The following is a 20256-nucleotide window of genomic DNA, read 5'->3' on the forward strand; positions in this document are numbered from 1 at the left end:
ATGGTCGCATGTAATGTATTTCAATCGTGGAATCTTGGATATAAAGACTTTCGCATTTATCTAACACAAATAAGATGCTCTCATACAAATAAAAGAGTCACGAATATCCAATCATGAAATCTGCTGTCGATAAAGAATAAATGTCATTGCATTCCTGCATATTCATTCCATTCCCTTCTAAAACTCAGTGCTCCATAGAAATGAATACAGAATAGGCTTAGACCACAAATCTTTTTTGGTGGCGAAAATAAAGAATGGAAATTTAAGTTCCATTTTCAGGGCTCAGGTATATTGCCTTTCTGGAACCTGACATTACCCATTTATGAAATATCATTCCGCTGTGGCAAATATTAAAAATTTGAACACATAAATCATTCCATCATCTCAGCATGAAAATAATTTTAGATTGATATATATTCTGTAAAATGTGAAATGTAATAGTGCGCGTTATGTACAGAATTCAACTCTTGACATGGCAGACCGATGAACCTACAGCACCTCAAATTTGCCACCAGCTTATTTCTTCGGTAGTAATTTTTCACTAAAAAAAGGATATTAAAAGGTTAACTGCAGATTTATTATATTCAGATCAACCAGAGGACATTTAAATTTTAATCGAAACTATTATTTTCCCTCAATAACTTCAGAACATAACATGGCATTAATATTAGCTTTACATTTCTTTAAAATACAAAGAATGGACTTTTCATTGATGCAACTTAATCCTATGCTTTTTCTTCCTTTAATTTTAATATTATTATTTTTTTTTTCAAATTCAGGTTTAAACGCGGTTTTACAACAATGCGTTTGCTTTATATAGCTTTGTATAACGAATTAATGAGATGGTGAATATTTTAGTAGTATTCTTGCGATTTAACAAAATAAATATCATAGTTTTCTACTTATTACTAAATAATATTTCAACAAATTTCAAAATGCGGCATATTTTGGTAGCACGAAATTGTTTTTAGACTGGCATTCATTTAGCAACTGACAGGCTACGAAAATCTTTCGGCAAAAAAAAACAATTACTTCAATCAAGGAAAATCAACTGTTTATGCTTACAACATTAACATGCCACAATATTCAGATTCTAATCTACATTTCTTTTCGATTCTCAATTTTCTGCTAAAATCGACTTCTGATTTTTTTCCATATTTATACAGTTTAAAATAATTGCAAAATAAGAAATATTAGTAATAAAAACATGTTTCAAACTTTTTTTGTTTGAATCAAATTACCACCTCATTTTCATTAATTTTTAATATTTTTTTATCAAATGTTGAACGAAGTTATTGAGTTAATAAGAACAGATGTAATGAGCACAAACATTCCCATTCAAGATAACCATACAAAAGTTCAGTACATTCAAATATCGCGTTTTGTGAATTTCGATAATCAGGTTTTAGAAAGGGATTGCTCAATATTTTATTTGTTCATCCCTTAGGCTTCTGCAATATATATCAAAAAATTAAAGTGAGGATCTATATAAATTCTCAAAAGTAAGACGAGTTTCATAAATGAATATCAGATGAGACTTTTTTAAGAAATTGAAATCGAAATTTACGGTAAGTCTGTTTTATCGGCATTAGTAAAAAATTAAAAACAGTTTTTAAATGCTAGCATTTGTTAATATATATTACAATGTAAGAAATTTTTAAAAATCTAAAATATGAACGTCAAACAAAATGTAAAAGTGTAAATCCTCGATAGAGATATTCTGAAAAAACTGCAATTTTAATTGCATTTAGAACATATTTTAATTTTCTATGAATGCTTGGGAGTTTTCTTTAATATAACATTGATTGCAATTTGATTTCTTTAAGGTCTTGTTTTCTCCATCTCGTATGGTTAAGGTTTTGTTTTGGCATCCAAATTTTTGACTGAAAAATTATCCGACATTTTAGTACAATAATAAAAGCGTGTTTTCAGAAACGTCCATAAAACATAAAGCGAAAATTAAAAACTATGAAACATAGGAATTCAAAAAAATTTTAACCTTTCTTTTTCCTATCCTATTTCCACATTTGACTTGTGGATGGCACGTTTATGTTGTAACTTTTAACATAATAATGTTTGTAAGCTGACAAACTTAATGCTAATAGCACGATGCAAAATCTGCATTAATAAAGTAAAACGTGATATGTAGAGAGCACAGAAGGTAACGCTCTACAAAGCAGACCATTAAATTTAGGACATTTAGCATAGTTACTTCTTATATGATAGATGCTTAATAAATAGAAAAATTTTAATTAGATTTTCAAATAGAAATTTAATGTAAATCTGCTCTTTTTACATATGACAAAGTAAAATATTTTTACAAATCAAAAATATGGACGCCAAAATAAAATCGTAAAACAAATCATCACAAATCGTAAAACAATCGTATCACAAATCACTGATACAGATATTTTGAGAATTTTCTATGAATGCGTGAGAATTTGCTTTAAAAATTAATTTAATTGATTGAATTAATTTTTTTAACGATTAATTAAAATTTTAATGCTTTTCTTCACCAACTTTAGAGTATATCATCATAAAAAAGCTATTTTTACTTTCATTTTTTAAGGATTAGTTCTTTCTTAGTGATAATTTTAAAAAATGTACTGAATAAATAAGTTTTTCAAAAATGTTTTGGTTACAATTCGCTACAAAGCTTTTTGTCTCTATAATTCAATTCGAATTAATTTCATTCATTCATCAAATTTGTCATTTAATTACGCTTCCAGAATTAAAGTCATAGTTTTTTTTAAAAACTTTTTATAACTTTAATTTTTTAAACTTTTTATAACCAAGGAAAAAATTTTACTTACCCTTTTCCCATGATAATGTTTTTAAATAGATGCTCTTTGTTAAATTATATGCTTTAAAAATCGCTAATTCATAGATTGCAACGGCTGATGTTTTCAAGTCTCAGGCATTATCATGTAAAGATATTTCGGTTTAAAGGCATAAAATTTAAGGAGCTTTCTTTTTGTAAATTCTAAACAGAGAAATATTTCAAGCAAAATTTGTTTTTATGATTAATCTACTCACAACATTTCACATTAATTAAAATTTTGCATGTGTGTTGTTGACTCAGATCAGATAGAAAATTAATCAAAGATGTGCTATTTATAACCTTACACCTGCTCTTTTCATTGATATAGGAACCAACCTAATGGTACCATCCGTGACATTATTAAAAATGTAACTGCCCGGATAATCTGTCTATTAGTTTTATTGTAGATTCATTTTCTTTTCCCTCTCTGAACAAATAGTAAATAGAATCCTTCCTCAGTTTCCAACAATGGAAGAAAATTATGTCATCAACTATCTGATGGAATAATGAAAAAACGGATTGAATTTTAGTTACACTGAAATCCATTGTCGAAAATTATACTATATATATTCCGAAATTTGGAAAAGATAAAAGAGTTGTACGACAGTTTAAAAAATACATTCTTTGAAAAATTTTAAATAGTATGAAAATCAGTTTTATGCAGTTGGAAGTTATTGCGAAAATACGTTAAAATTTCGTTTCTTTTTCCATTAATTATTTAAAAATTTATAAAAAGTGCTCCAAGGTGCATATTTCCACTTCCCTATGATGAATTCGGCAGCACTTGGCCTAACGGTCTGCTCCGTAGAGCGGAAAATACACTCACGCACACATTATAATGGAGACACAAACAAATATACACACAGAGAGGGAAATAGAGATATATAACTACATTTATACATACACTTCACTTTTATTAGTCATTAATTTAATTCTATTCCGCTTTTAAAAAAGAGTTGGGTCTTGAGATGGATTATAGGATCCCAAATTTGACCTGAAAGTTCCTGCTTCGAAATTTGATTCTACCAAAGATTCGGTATCTATGTGGGATAGCTATATTCTAAATCTGCTCTTGCGGATCAAACTCTTATAGATAAAATAGTATAACGGAATAATAATATAATTAATTCATCTTAAATAAAAATTTATAGGAATTTAAAGTTTCTCTTTCTCAATATGTAAACACTGTAGTCTTTATTAGATTCGAACATAACATCTAAATGGTTTGCTCTATAATTCTATTCAATTTCCAAAATAATTTCTTTTTTAATTAATGAAAATGTAGAAGAAATTCCTTAAATAATTTTGTAAAAGATATTTCTGTGCAGATAAAAACTGCAACATAAATGTAATACGGTAAAGTTAAAAAAAAAAAAAAAACTATCATTGAACAAAATTATTACTATTTGAATTTACATGCATGTCGCTTTTTTTTTTAACAGCTGAGGTTTGATTTGGGAATAGAAATTTTTTATATCACTTTAAAGCATTCTAGAGAAATTCTTACCTACAGACTTTTGCTCAATAAACGTTAAAACAGGAATATTCCATATTGGCCCTCGTAAAAACTCTACCAAAGAATCGAAAACCCATTCCAGTTGTTCATCTGCCATGCCTCTGTAGTACCAGCCAGTCCTACTTTTAGCCAAATATGAAACTGAATCTAGAGTTTCTTTTGGAGGATCTGGTCGAGCGGAACAACACAACCGTTACCTTGTTACCTAGGGAACAGTGAAACAAGAATGTGGAGAAGTACGTTTATTTTTATATCTAGCTCAATTTGCCGTTTTAGTGCACTTCCATGAAATTACATTTTATGTATGTGTAACATTTAATTTAGTCATTTATTATTATAGTGTTTCTGAGTCGTTAGTGAGCAGAAATTTTCATTAGTGCAGTTGTATTTTCTGTAGTTCGACGCCCGACTGCATATTCGTGGTATTATTTACTGAAATATTAAATTTTTTTTCAATTGATACTATTCGTAGAGAAAACTCAGAATATCCACATTTCATTTTCAGTAATGTATACAAAAAGATATTCTTAAAGAGCACATGTTATAGGATATCCATATCCATATAAAAGTTGGAAGCAAGAATTGTCCCATATTTTCAAAAAATTACTTAAAGAGTTAACTTATAAAGATCATTATTATTTCTTAGTAATCCAAAAATGATAGTTAAAGATTTATAATTAATCTGTATGTGTGTTTTTAAGTATGCATAATTTCTCATTGTAAAAATTTTCACATTTATTTAATTTTTGATGTGTTCTTGAGAGTTTTATTTAAAATACATTTATTACATAATCATTTATTAAAACTAGTTTCATTGATGCTTCTGATATATTAAAATGTTGAGGGCAGTATGAAAGAAGGAAGGGAAGTTGATATATTTTTGTATAAAATATTTATTTTTGCAGTTCAAAATTATTAAGTTAAAATAGTTTTAAACCAAGCACATATTTACAGATATTAAATAATGCTTTAAAAATGCTGTTAAATGCTTTTTTTTTTTATGAACAATAATTTTTATTTACATAATTTTTTATAGAAGGGTTTCTTTCAAGATTTGTGGATTAAATATTTTATTTAGCAAGTGTTACAAAATTTGCATATTTTCTGTTCTTTATGATGTTTGAATCTAGGATTACAAACTTTTATGTAAGAATATGATAAGTTCAAAGTTTTATTGGATCATTTTCTAATATTATTTTGAATTTAATTCTTCTTTAATTTTGCATTTTAATTGGCTATAATCAATGATCTAGTCAGTCTTTTTCCCTACTGAAATTTAGATTATTCCTCGAAAATTAAATTTAGACTAATAGATTAAATGTTTGTTAACTTATTTTAAATATTTTATGGAGCTTCTCTAATTGTAAAAATATGCCCCTGCTTATTATTTTTTTTTTACTGTTTCTATAATCTGTTTATTTTATTATAATTAGCTGAATTTGTTGTATATTTATTTGATGAATATAATTAGACTTTTTATTTTGAATTTTTAAAAAAATTTTTGATTATAAAATATAAATTGTACAAAAAAGGCAAAATGCTATTTAGAAAGCATTAATGTTCAAGATTAAAGACATTCAAATCAGAAATATATATACATTACATTCTATATAAGAAAAATATTAACATAAAAATTGAAAATGCGATCAAGCAAATATTGTTTCATTGTGTTATTCTTTTTTATTTTTTCCCTCATTATACACATATAGAATGAAAGAAACATATGTATGAAGACTTTTTTATGGCACATTTTGTATTTTAATATCTAAATAGAAAAGTTGATAATTAAAATAAAGAAATTAACTCTTTTTTGCATTAGTTACCAAAAAGAAAATTGGCTATATGTTGAATATTGCTAATATTCAAAAATGGTACCCAGAATTTGGTTTTGTCATTTTTATGTGTTTGGTTTCGTGTTTCTTATAATCAATAAGTACATTTTTTTTACTATACTGTTATGATGTAAATATAAAATCTTTTTTTTATCTTATATTCATTGCAAATTATATTTAAATAACTCCATCTTATTTGTAAATTCAGTCAAAATAAAAATGTAAATATTTAACAAAATTTGGGGAATGATGTTGAGTAAATGATTCAGTTTCATATATCTATATATATATTATAAGGTTTTTTTCTATAAAGAATACATTTTATATTATAATTGTATAAATTTTTCCTAAACAAAACTCTGGTTCAATCTTAATTTATCTTTTTTTTTTTTTTTAATTTCAACAGTTTCAAGAAAGATAAGCTGACATACATGATTGAAAATCATAAAGAGCTAGTATGTGCCAAAAAACAAGATCAAATGCCATAGAAGGCCGAACACAAGACATCTATGGCAATCCACTTACATTTTATGCAATAACTCATGGACATTTAACTGATTGTAAGGAATATGTGATAGCTAAAGAAGCATTTAATTTTAAAAGGTGGCTCATATTTATGACCATCTTCAGTTCACTTGCATTTTACTGTGAATTTTATAATGCTGTAAGTATATTTTTTACATTTTAAATTGGATATGTAAAAAAAAAAAAAAAAAAAAAAAAATCTATTTAAAATAATGTTTAACTTATGTGTTCTGTGAATTTTATTTTCTCTTTCAATATTATTTTTTTTCTTTTCAAATTTTACACAACACACAAAACCTTAAGAAAAAAAAAACACTGAAAATTACACAAAAATTTGCTCTAGCAGCATTTTCATTGCTTTATTTTCTTTATTATTAAGTGAAATCCCAATTTTCATTTTTGAAATACTTTGTCATTTTATATCAGCTAAAAAACCATGGAAATTTTATGAATTGATCACTATTATGAATTATAATATATATGAATTTTAATTTAAAATTGTAGAAATATAAAAATTCAGTGTACACATGGCAAAGGTAAAGTAGTTTATTGGTTAAGTTACTTTTAAATAAAAAAAAAAAAAATCTATACATAAACAACTTATCTTTTTTGTTCATCGAGTTTCCACTTGACTTATAAATGTTTGCTTTCTTATGGATTTTTAAAAATTTGCTCTTATTAAGTGTAGATAAATATCATCATATCAAGGGATGAGTAAAATGGATTTGTATATCTAACTTGTAAAATAGTTTTTAACTTTTTTTTTTCTATAAAGAGAATACAGCTATATACAGAATATATATAGCCGGCCTTCTCTATGAAAGGGCCTAGGTGCAAGGAGCCATTTGAGACCCTAAATTTTTGGCAAAGTAAAAAAAAAAATACAAATATGAACACATGTTTCTATTGCATGTTTATTTAATGGTTGATTTGTCTTTTCTATTAATTAGTTCAGGAAAATTACAATTTTTTGAAATCTCTTTTTCGATGCTTAGTATAGCAAGTGTATTTAAATGTTATGCACACATGCTTGAGCAAAGACAATTGTTTATTAATTTTAATTTGCTGAAAAAGCACTCAGCGTTTATTATAGTATCTGGCAATGTAAAGAAAAGTTATAACACAGTTAATAGCTTTAGATATAAATCATTATAATTATTAATTAGTAAATATTGCAATATGTGTTGAGCATTATTTGCACCTTTTTCATTCAAAATCAAATCCCATAATGAAACAATTATTTGAATTAAGTTTTCATCTATGTTGTTATTTTAAAACATTACAAAGTTTTTGGAACATTTTTCTAATTTATGTTTATCTAAAGTTTTTATATCAATAATTAATTTGACTACTTTTAAATCTATCGTCTATCTGTATAATAACAGTATCAGTTAAGAGTTAAATATAATAGTATCAGTTAAGATTAAATAACATCCAAATTCCACAACTGGGATTTCTATAATTTTATCTTCTACTGTTTCAAAATATAATTTTTCTCTTTTTCAAATTCGTTTTTCAGGAAAATGTTCTGAAAGATTCAAATTATGTGCTATCGCTTTTGCTTTATCTAAAAATGAGTTAAATTTTGTACATAAATTTTGGATTTCAGTTTTAATTTTATTGATAGTGTTAATTTTGAATAATATTATAAGCCATACTATTAAACATAAAATAAATGTCATTTCTTGTATTGAATCTAAGAGACTCTTAGCTTCAGATACCGCAACATTATTCTTATTTACATCAATAAATTCTTTTCGGGCATTACAAGTTTGTTCAAACTGTATATTTACTGCTTTAACAGTATCTATTTTGGCTCCCAATAAGTGTTGCATAATGGTTTAAGAGTAATGTTTAAGTGCTTTTGTAGAAGTTCCCATCTTTCTGTAGATACAGAAAATAAGCAATATAAACAGTGCAACATCTGAAAAAAAAAAAAAAAAAAAAACCACGAGATTGACTACCTTTATATTTCCCTTTCATGTTACTTCCGTTGTCGTGTGTCTGTCCACTACAATCCATAATATCTAAATCAAGCTCACTTAATATTTCTAATATAGCTTTTGCTAGTTCTTCTCCAGTCATATCAGTTAATTACTTCAATAAACCCTATAAATGATTCATTTCTACATAATCTTTTCTCTTCAAAATTTACGTACCTAATGAAATTTGTTTTTTATGGGAAATATCAAAAGTAGAATCCATTTGAATACTGTAATGTGTGACTACTTTTGTATCGTTTTCAATTTTGTTAAGAACTTAATTTCTAAATGCAGGAATAATTTGTTCTTGTGATGTATGTGCTAAATCATGCACAATTCTATTTTTGGAATTTTTTTTGTTCAGTTTATATGATTCATAAGCACAGAGTCGTATTTACTTAATAATTCGATTAAATTTTTAAGAAATTGTATTATTAGGACTTCCTATTATTTCATGGTTTCCTTGAAGTGGAAGATTATTACATGATAAATATAGAATCACATCTACAATTCTTTGAAATAATAATTTAAATCATTCTGTTTCCTTATTTATATAAACTTGATTTTTTTTATTAATAGTCGAATATAAATTTAGTTGTTTTAGTAATTCTTTCCAAGCAATAAATGAATTAAGTGACAGTAAACAAATTAAGTTCTTCTCTTCTTTCCATTGCCCTATTACCATTCAGAACATTATTTTAATTCTTGATATTGTTGGGGAGGGCCCCATTGCATAGCATCCACTGCCCCCCCCCAGAAGGCCGGCCCTGGCTATATTAATTTTATATTTATTTGTGTATGCTAAGTATTACTATTTAGTTAAGAATAAATGTTGTATTTATTCCATTCTTATAATAAAATTTAGTTGTACAATGATTGATACATGCTATTTATATTTTTGTTGAAATCTGCTCCATATTTCTGTCCATGATCTCAAAATCCAATGGACAAAGAAGGAATTTCACTGCCTAAAATCCCTGAGAAAATTTTGATTTTTATGCAATTTTTAAACTTATACCTGCATTATCTTACAAATTATGATAAACTAAGATTGTATTTTTATAACTTTTCAAAATAATAATAAATGAGAAATTTAAATGCATTTAATAATATTTTTGTATGCAATGATTTGCATATGTATTTTGTAATCTCTCTCTCTCTCTCTCTCTATATATATATATATATATATATATATATATATATATATATATATATATATATATAATATACTTACACACACTTTTAATTTAATATATATATATATATTTCAGGATGCAAACTTTTTGGGTGTTTTTCTTTTCATTTTATGTGTAGTCCTGATTCTTAAATTACATCTCAAGGTGAAACAAGGTATTTTCATGGAAATATTTATTATTTAGAACTTATGCTACTCTATTGTTGTTGTTCTTTTGCCATAATCAATGAAATACTATTCTTCTAATATTACTTTCAGTTTAAATTATTATTAAGCATACTTTTATTGAGATTTATATAGAAACGTAAATAAATGCAAGTTAATTTCATGTGCTTTTGTTGTTTATAACAAACTCCTTATTTTTCTAATTTCATCTAACTAGTAGTTAAAAGTTTTAAGTATTCTTTATATTGTGCTATATTTTTACATTATTTTTATGTCTAATTTTATTCTATATATACCATAAATTAATAAAATTTATCTTTGCTCAAATTCAAAATTTTATAAGTCACTTTTTAATTTTATAAGTAACAGTTTTAAGATTAAAATTGTTTCATGAAAAATTACTAAGTAATGTTTCACGTGAATTAATGCAATGCAAATGTTGCATACAATGTTTTGCCTGATTCATTAATACCTTTGCCATCAATGAACAAAACTAGAATTTTTTTTAGAAATTCAATTTTGCAGAAAAGTGACTCGTAACATTTTGCTTTTCAATGTAGATATCAAAAATGTATCCCTCTTTGTGGTGCTCCTATAGTGACATGAATTTAAAAAATTTTGTTACAGAATCATTATTAGTGATTGCTTCACTTGGTCTTCAATTAACAACTACTTTTGTCACTGGCAGAAAAGAATCCCAATTTATATTTAATCAAAATATATATGATGCTGTTATAAATGAAGGAATATACATGGTGAGTTATACAACCTGTTCTTTTATATATATATATAAATATATTTGTAATTTTTTTTTGAAATGTCACATATTTGTACTGGAAACATCTATTTGTTCATATTTACTTGTAATCTTGTAATCATAATAAGCTCTCTCTCTGTGTATGTATATATATATATATATATAGTTAAAGAAAATTATAAATTATAATATTTCTTCAAAAAATAAGATCCAAACTTCTACTCATTTTATATTTTAGAGATTTTGCAAGAATGCCTTATTTTTTCATGCACTGCATAATATGCTTATTTTCTTATTTTTTGAAACACAATCAAAATATGGAACATCATCATTACGTTTAAATTTCTGAATTTCTGTTGCACAATTTCCTCTATGATCATTGACCTTGCACCTCTCATATTTGTTCTTGTAACTGCTCCATCACATCTGTCTATTATTTTATCACACATCTGTCTACTATTTTATTGGAATCACATATATCTATTATTTTATATCAAGAATCCATTTTAAGAAATAATGGCTGCCTGTATCATCTTCACTTACTCCTCTTAATATTTTTTGTGTTAACCTGTTGATTCACGATAGCCTATTCCAATCATTAAAATCAAACCATTTAGGAATCAACTTCTTGTTTTTGGTGAAAGCTACAAAATTCTTTACCCGTGAGGCTTCCACAATTCCTTTTAGATTTCTCTTTCTTTATTCTTATTTAAAACTCACCTTATCTAAGAATTAAAATATTATTCCCTTTAAACCTGAAATTAATAATTCAGCAGTTAGTGTTGATCATGTGGCTAATCTTAATTTGAGCTTAAATTGCAAATATCTTAAAGTCATGCTAAAGCTGATTTTTTTCCTTCTTAAGTCCTAACTTTAAGGAAATACAGTATAAGCAATTTGCTTAGAAAAAAAAAATTTTTTAGATGTAATTGACGATTGGTGAATTAATTTTATAAAATTTATTAAAATTGTGATATTTTTAAATATATCATTTTAATTTGTTATGATATATAAAATGGTCCAATATTACATGTCCTTAATGCAGGTAGGAATTTTTTTTTTTATTACTTAGTATTAACCTTTTCAAGGGCCGTGGGAAGTATGCTTCCCATCAAATTTATCAATCTTCGAATGAAGTTATATAGATTGGGATAAGTTCTGTCGCATTTTTAAATAAGACAGAAACTTAGATGCTTCAGTTCTATATCTCACACTAAATGCTATGTTTTGATATTTTGCTTAGGTTATTAATTAATCAAATTAAATGTATCTAATAAATGAATAACTTTTCTTAAGCCAATCTCAATCTTAAAATTATTTTAATATACCATGACTAGAAAAGAAATGGCCTTTTAAAGGTTTAATACATAGTGACATCCAATGAAGATCAATGTATTTCATTATCCATTTTTTTTTTTTTTTATTATTATTATTATTATTATTTGGTGTCAATATTCAAATGGCTGAACAATTGCCATCGCTAGTCGCCTTCTTAATTGACTTTCTATTTTGTATAGCATTAATTCTGAAGTAATTAAAAATTTTAAACAGAAAAAGCACTATTGTTTTCTCTATAATTAGATGTGTCAATGGGAATTTATTCCGCAATTTGTGTGTTCATAGAAACAGGCACTCTTAACACCCATAGGACTATCTAATTAGTGTTGCTGGAGAATTTAAGCTATTTAAACTGCTGCAGAAGTGATGTCATTGTTAATTTCACACTAACCTAAAAATTTCAGTAGAGAAAAAGTACTTCTATAGCTAATTCCTAAATGTGAAATTTTAACAATGGCTAGTAAAGGCTTGATTTACATATTGAAATAATCTTATAAATACATTTTTAACAACAGAAAGCAGTATATGAGAATATGATGTTCTTCCAGAGATAAGGCAATTCAGCAACTAAAGAACAATAGTTTAAAAAGAACAACTTTCTTTCTTAAATTTTAAAAAATAATAAAATAGCTTGAAGATTTACCTTAATACTTTCTTTATTAGCATAGCCCAAGATAATTTGTTGGATGATTATAACTTTAATTTTTATCTTGAAACACATTATATAATGAAAAATATTTTCAATACAACATCAATGTCTTTTACATAAAAATGTTCCATATAATTTTTTCCCCTACCCCTCCCCCCCCCCCCCCCTCTCTCTCTCTCCTATTATTGACATTTTCTCTTGATCAATTTTGGTAATCTGTGATAATGTCATATAATTGAGGTTATTCAATGTATTGAAAAGTAAAATCAGAATATAGTATCCTTAATATACTATATCCTATAATACACATAGAAAAAATAAATTATTTAAGAAAAATAATTTAGAAAATTTTCTTTGAATTTTACCAATTTTGTTTCAGTTTCAAACCGATCTGAGACAATTTTTAATACTTTCTTTAATATTTCAAAATAATTCCACCCTTTTAGTCATACTTAAATAGCTTTACCTTTGTATGCTTATTTTTTGATGAGGAAACTTTTGTATTTGTCTAATATTATTAAATTCAAATATTAATAACATAAAAAATAACATTATTTTTAATGTAATAAGTATATATTTATATTACTTTAAAAAATGCTAAACTTATCATTGTTGAATTTCAGTATAATGTTTGTACACAATATATTTGCAGCATTTTCATAATATTAAATATCAATCTTTAATCTTTTACTGTTTTCTGTATCCACTATATATGTTTTCATGAATTATACCTTGAGTTCCTTCTATTTATTTATACATTTTTTTGTTTTATTTTCCAGCATAGAATAATATTTTATTTGGCTGTTCTCTTGAGAGACATCAAAGAACCTCTTAAAATTTGTAGTATTATTCCTTTATTTCAGGTATATGCCCCATTTTTTAAATGGTTGAATATTTCAAAATTCTTGATGGCATTATCATATGCTTACATTTCTGATAAAAATAAAGACTCTTGCTGTAAGATTCTGTCTAAGAAAAAAATATTATTCTGCTTCTCTTAAATCAAAATAGTATATTATTTAGTTTTGTGATGTAAACAATTTTGCATTTCTTTCTTCTCAGATTCATGTGTAAATAAAATTATTTGATTATTCATAACTTACTTATCCTTTTGTAGCTATGTTTAACTCTATATTTACAATAAAAATGTGAGAATTAATGTTTAAAAAATCTAAGAAAATCATACTTCAATCAAATTTATTTAACAATATTGTATGCACATGACAATTTATTAATCTTTAATACATAAATACTTTTTACGAATGAAAAAAAACTAAAACAAAAGGAATTTATAAATAGATTTCTGAATGAACATTTAGAAGAAGTATAGAAAAAAATCTTAATGATATGTTTTTTTTTTTTTTTAAATCGATCTTGTCATTGTTTGTAATCTATTATGCAAAAAATTAAACTTCAATTTTAACATACATAACATACTTCATACATTTAAGTATTGTTTTCAGAAATCAGCCTGGAATTTTGTTTAGTTCTTAATTGCATAACTGAAATGGAATATTTTGGCTTCTGTAAATAAAATTTGTTTTTAACAAGCAACAGCTTTATATTGTTTATATCAGAGACTTCCATATTCATGTGCAATTCTAGTAATAGGACTAGCATTTAACCAATAGAGTCAATTACTTCCAACAGGGCACCATGCAAGAGTACTGCATTTAAGATTATTCAATACTATATCAGATATTGATTTAGTTTTAGTTGAAATTTTTTCTTTGTGTTTTTAAATTTGTTTGCTGACACATATGGTCTTTTATTTTTTTAATCGCCATCAATTTTATGTAAGAGTATTAAAAAAAGCCCATTATTTAGTCACCTCTCACAAGAACCATTTCTTACATAGAGAAAAATTTCCTTTCCAATTTATTGTGAGCCTCAGTAGCCATTAAAAAAATAAATCTGAATGGTCCTTTCAGCCAGACCTTGCACAGAAGGGGTTGCAATGTAAAATTTGTAATTGTGAAGTTATTTATTTGAGAAAAGACAAATTCCAGAAATTCTCTGCAAGAGCAAGTTTTTTCCTTTCTCTCTAATCACACATACATCATAAGGAAGGGATGGTGGTGCTTCCATATTGTCCTTTGTATAAGGAGAGGCTTACCTTGGGGCCAAATTGGTCAATTTGTAACTGGTGTAATTCAATGATGCTTTCGTAATGCAAGATTTGTAAAAGAAGAGGTTTGAAATAAATGGCCTCATGCAATTTATGGTTGAACTAAGAAACTTAGCTAAATTTGTATGTTTTTTATTCTAATTCGTTGGCAGTTCCAAATTTTTTTCTCTATTCTCTTGAGTTTCTTATATTGTTTAACTAGTGCCTGCTAAACATTTTTTTTTTTTTTTTTTTCAATTTAGAGGTGAGCCTAAAAATTTATAAATGTAATCTCAGAGTTATTTTCAGTTGATAAATATTAATGTACTTTATATCCACAGTAATCACAAATGAAAAACTTTAAGGCTCTTAATTTCTTGGTGCATTTGATTGTATCCAATGACAAAAAAGCAATAAAAGTTTTCTGAATTAGCAATAAAAGTTTTCTAAAGTTTCTACTAGATTTTTTATCAGTAAGTATTATTTTATTATTTTTCCAATTGTTATAATTTATTTATTCACTATTTACTATTTATTAAAACTGTTAAATATAATAAACGAATCAAACTTTGACTATTTTAAATTAAAATTCATTGTTTACTCTGGTTGCAATTTTTAATAAAAGTTTTTTCTTAATTCAAATACTTGCATAAATTGTATGTGGGGGGGGACTTCAAATTAATCAAATTCTGCTCATTTCATTATTTTGCATTATTTGGTTACAAATAAATGATTTATTTTAAGAAATCTGTAAATGTGCAATTATAAATTATCCTGGGAGGTTCTTGATAAGATAAATCAAAGAAAGACCTGCAGTACCAAATTTGGCACATGCATACCTTGGAGGTCGGGAATGCGCACCTGGGGTCCCTTTTTTTAAATTCTTAATTAGAATTTTAATGATTAATTAAAAACTAACTTTCCCGCCAAAAAAAATCTTTTCATTTCCCCACAGCCAAATGAGTAAGGCTTCAGGTTTTTTTTTTCCCCACTCTAACAAGGATAGGCTTAACATATTTTCGCCCGATTATTTCAAACATTTCTGTTTATTTTCGTAGTGTTTGATGCATTAAAAATTAAACATTGTTAATTAATCGATCTGCTCATGATGAATCTGAAAAACATTTTTTGACAAATTATTGAGATATTTCATAAATTAAGAAAGATATTCTTTAGTGCCCATAAGGTTCTAAGTGACTCTGTTCTCAGTAATCATATTATTAAAAAAATGCTTTGTTTCAGTAAAAAATATTATTATATTAATTGCAGGTTAATCATTTCCACTTTAATTTAAAGCATAAATTCTTTGGGAGGTAACAGAAAATTAGATACATATTATGTTATGACTGAAAGCCTTTATAATATTATGAGTGAATTATATGACTATCAAAATTTGAAGTTTTGAAGTATTTTAATGAAGAAGCTATTAAAGTAGGAATTACATAAAATATTTAATTATTAAAATTTTAAAGAGCATTAAGATTGGCGAACCGGCTGGTCGCCAAAGGCGGCTAGTATGAAATATTTAGTGCAACTTTTGTTTTTATTTTTGTTTTAAAGATTTTTTTTCTCCCACTAAGTAAAATAAATCAACCTGCATTTTCTAAATAACATTGCACAGTTAATATTGATAATGTATATTGTCATGTCTAGTTAATGCTCTTTAATATGTTGATTAAGATGGCTGACATATTTAAATGGAATTCAGATTTAAATTTCATTAATCAATTTTCTGTGTGGAAATTGTGTATTTATAATGAAAATTATTTCAAAGAGATGTTTCTTTGAAATAGTTTCCATTATAAATATACAATTTTAAGAGAAATTATGTGACATAATTGCATCTTTCAGCTATCATTTGATTATAGTTTTTTAGATATTTCTAGTTTAAATAAACACTAATTAAAGCTTCTTCTTCTTCATTTTTTTCAATGATTTAACCAAACCTTTTATTTTAACCTGCTTTTTTATTTCAGTTATTTATTATTCACATCATTTTAGTATGCAAAATATTATATAAAATATTAATATTCATTCAGTAATTGGCTTTACAATATAATGAGCATTTGAAAGTTAGTGATAAAAGAAAATATAATGCTATAATTGTTTGAAATGCGATTCCATTTATATCAACAAAAATTTGAGCATTTTTATTCTGCAGTAAGCTTGGCATGATACTAATGAGTGGTACTATAATGATAAGACAATCATTTTTTTAATTTACTAAATCTGGCTTTGTAGGAAGGTGTATACATTTTAAATAGTTCTTGGAATCTGCTATATTTTTTTTTCGTTGGGTGCCATTTTTTACTATCATTGTATCTAAATTTTCTCTAGAATTGATAATGCTAATATTTATGAGAGAATGGAATGATTTTCTATCAGATATTTTGTTTTATTTTTAATTCCAAAGTCTGGATTATTATTTTTTTTTTTTTTTTTTTTTACTTTGAATTTTTGCTTTTACACTGTAAAGTTGATATATGTGCATTTTGTATAAATATTATTCATTTTTGTTCTGTTTTAAAATTGTTTTTGCAGAATCAAATATTTAATTATTTAAATTTTTCCTAAATTTAAATTTTTGGTATTTTAGGTTCTAATTTTTCTTTCTCTTTTATTTTAGCATACATTTCCCAGGCTGGATTGTTTGGAAAAAATCTATTGTGAAGTACAAAATTCACTTCGAAACAATTACTACAAATCTAAAATGTAGTAATAACAAAATTTATTCTGTGAGTATTTTATTTACATAACACATTAATGATCTGTACATTTGTTTATATTTATAAAACACCTATGCTTTTCATGAGTATTTCTTTCTAGTATTGTAGATTTCAAACAAAACTCTATTTAAAATTCATGATTGAAATGTGTTTATATCAAATATGCTTATGTTCATTGTAATTTATCTGTCTTCCATGTATGTGTTGCTTTTTTTTATATCTAAATTTTATGAATTGATGTCCCATTTGTAAAATATTGTTTTTACAGTGTTTTATTCACGAAAATTATACCCTGTTATTGAAACTATTTGGCCATATATTGAATATATGCTGACATGATAGTCTAGAAATCTTATTTACACCATGCATGCCATGTTGCAGACATGGGTTTAATGATAATGTTTCCCAGGGGATCACATCGCATTTTACTAACACTACAATATATTTTATATGGAGGTCTGATATTTTAGCTTGTAAGGAAATGTCAAGCATTATAAATATTAAATGTTAAGCATTATAAACATAAATAAAATACTAAGATATGTGGATGTTATCAAAATAAGCTAAAAATTGATTAAAACTAAAACAGTTTAACCAAATCATGTATCAGGCAACGTATTTGATATCAGATGGAAATGGATTAAAAAAATATATATTGCGGCCCCCTGGGAAATAATACCACTTGACCATGACATGCAATGTGATAAACATACTTTTTGTATAATGGTATAAAGATATATAATTTTTAAAATATTCATTTGTATAGATATATTTGTTAATTCATTTTCCATTTTTTCTCAAAAAGTTAAAGAGGAATTACCATTACTTTTACTTGTTTTTCATGATGTTTGATTCATTCATTATATTGAATATATATTTCTATAATTCATAATATTTTATTAAAAAATATTTGATTGCTGTATGATTTAAAGAATGCTTTCAAGAAATTATAGGATTAATTTAAAGCAAAAACAATTCCTGGAATATTATTATTTTTTAATGTTTAATTAAAAGTGTGCATTTCTATTTTTTTATTAACTATCATGTTAAAAAATGTTGGAATAACATTGTTTGCTTAAATACTTTTCTTAAATTTGATTAATGTATAATGCTGTTTAATAAAAAATTTATTTTATTTGCTTTCTGAAAATATTCAAATGGGTTGTAAAACATATTTGTAATAAATATTTTTTTCATGAATAGAATTCCATTATTACATCTTTATCCTTTGTTCAAAATTCACATAGTATTTTTCTGTATATTCTCATATCTAGGAATGCATGATAATATTTATTATTTATATAATAATAATATAACAAAAAATAAAAAGCCAAATATTACAAAGTTTTTACTTTGAAATTGATGTAATTCAATTTAAAATAACAGTTTTAAATGTAAAGGGGGAGAAATTACTAATGATGTGAAATGTAAATTTCCTTCAAGCATTTTAAACCATTCTTCAACTAGCATAAAATGTGTGTTTCAAACATATTTTTATTGCAAGCTGTATTCTAAAAATAAAGTTTATAAGATATTGTATTAAATTTTCAAATATAACAGTGTTACTACAATGTTACATAAATATCTGTAAAAATTACTAGATTACATTTTTTTTAAACGAAACATTTACAGAATTTACTTTTCCTATTAAGTTCTTTCTTAAACAACAAATTGCTGTTCATAAACAAATACCAAGTGTTGAATTACAGCCTCCTTATATATAGGGTGGATTCTTCTATATATGTCTTTTCACTTAGTTATTTTGTAATATTTTCATTTTTAAAAATCCCCATTAAATTTCTAGAGATACAAGACATTTTAATTTCTAGACAAAAATTACTATGAAGCATGGAACTTAAATGTATTTAATAAATGCCTGAAACAAAATATAAACCTTTTTTTTTTGCATAAAATGAAATTTATCTCTAATATAAAACTTATTTAATATGAAATTTATAAGAAAGATTAGTATCATTGGAAAGATATTTTTTTTAAATTTAAAGATGATGTAAATATCATTTTTGTACTGTAATATTTTTTGAAACTATCTGAGAAAAACATTAAAATTTCGCTTAATTTTTAATTAATTAAAATTTAAACTTAAAAAAAATCAAAAACAGTTTTTACATTGGTTTACATTTAAAAAATATATCTATTCAATGATACCAATTTTTTGTTGCATAATTTTTTTCTATTTTTAATCTTTTTTTCTTTCTTTTTTTCAAATATTCTATGTGTCTTTTCCAGCTGTATATTTCATATGAAATAAAAAAAAAAAAAAAAAAAAAAAAACGTCACCCTTCAGATTTTAGCAATGTATTGCCATCATGTTAACAAAAATTCAAATTAAAAGAATAAGTTAAAAAATTTAACACAATGCAATTTTAAGTATGCGTCTGTACGAAATGAAAAAAATATATATGTTTTCTAGAAAAACAAGTGCAGAATAAAGTTCACTGTAGGCATTTTATATATCTATATAATTAATTCAATAACTATACTTTGTAGAGGCAAATAAAACTTCATACACGCATATAAGTTATGCTTTCATGATAATGTTTAATAATATGAGTAAAATGAGATGCAAATATTCATCATCAACATACAAAACGAAAAATAATTTTACAAGATATTTCTTCAAAA

The 20256-nt window shown here is 25.2% G+C and overlaps 2 protein-coding genes across 5 annotated transcripts in view; one reads left to right on the forward strand and one right to left on the reverse strand.

The window, feature by feature from the left end:
• The window catches only part of LOC129981671 (cilia- and flagella-associated protein 36-like), a 26134-nt gene extending 21571 nt beyond the window's left edge, over positions 1–4563 (reverse strand). The window contains exon 1 of the mRNA XM_056092604.1: positions 4329–4563. Within this exon, the coding sequence (XP_055948579.1) occupies positions 4329–4434 (106 nt within the window). The 5' untranslated portion in view covers positions 4435–4563. The remainder of the gene's footprint in view (positions 1–4328) is intronic.
• Positions 4460–18694, forward strand: LOC129981672 (phosphatidylinositol N-acetylglucosaminyltransferase subunit H-like). 4 transcript variants are annotated; one of them, XR_008785345.1, is made up of 7 exons: positions 4460–4573; positions 6576–6833; positions 9948–10026; positions 10664–10791; positions 13560–13643; positions 15229–15360; positions 17514–17571. XR_008785345.1 is itself a non-coding variant. In XM_056092605.1 (6 exons), the coding sequence occupies exons 2-6, from the start codon at positions 6627–6629 to the stop codon at positions 17601–17603; spliced, it is 588 nt and encodes a 195-aa protein (XP_055948580.1). In that variant the 5' UTR covers positions 4460–4573; positions 6576–6626; the 3' UTR covers positions 17604–18693. The 4 variants fall into 4 exon arrangements, 3 of the variants coding, with proteins under 3 accessions (XP_055948580.1, XP_055948582.1, XP_055948581.1); XM_056092605.1 differs by lacking the exon at positions 15229–15360 and having other exon boundaries at positions 17514–18693; XM_056092606.1 differs by lacking the exon at positions 15229–15360 and having other exon boundaries at positions 4559–4639; positions 17514–18694.
• The last annotated feature ends 1562 nt before the right edge of the window (positions 18695–20256 follow it).

Source organism: Argiope bruennichi, chromosome 8, assembly GCF_947563725.1.
Source record: "Argiope bruennichi chromosome 8, qqArgBrue1.1, whole genome shotgun sequence".
NCBI lineage: Eukaryota > Metazoa > Arthropoda > Arachnida > Araneae > Araneidae > Argiope > Argiope bruennichi.

What these genes read in the sequence shown, in the direction of transcription:
- LOC129981672 (XM_056092605.1), top strand. Translation starts at nt 6,627, where the DNA reads ATGTGCCAAAAAACAAGATCAAATGCCATAGAAGGCCGAACACAAGAC. An exon ending in ACATCTCAAGGTGAAACAAG is followed by an intron (nt 10,027 to 10,663) that starts GTATTTTCATGG and finishes ATTTTGTTACAG; the next exon opens with AATCATTATTAGTGATTGCT. An exon ending in GTATTATTCCTTTATTTCAG is followed by an intron (nt 13,644 to 17,513) that starts GTATATGCCCCA and finishes CTTTTATTTTAG; the next exon opens with CATACATTTCCCAGGCTGGA.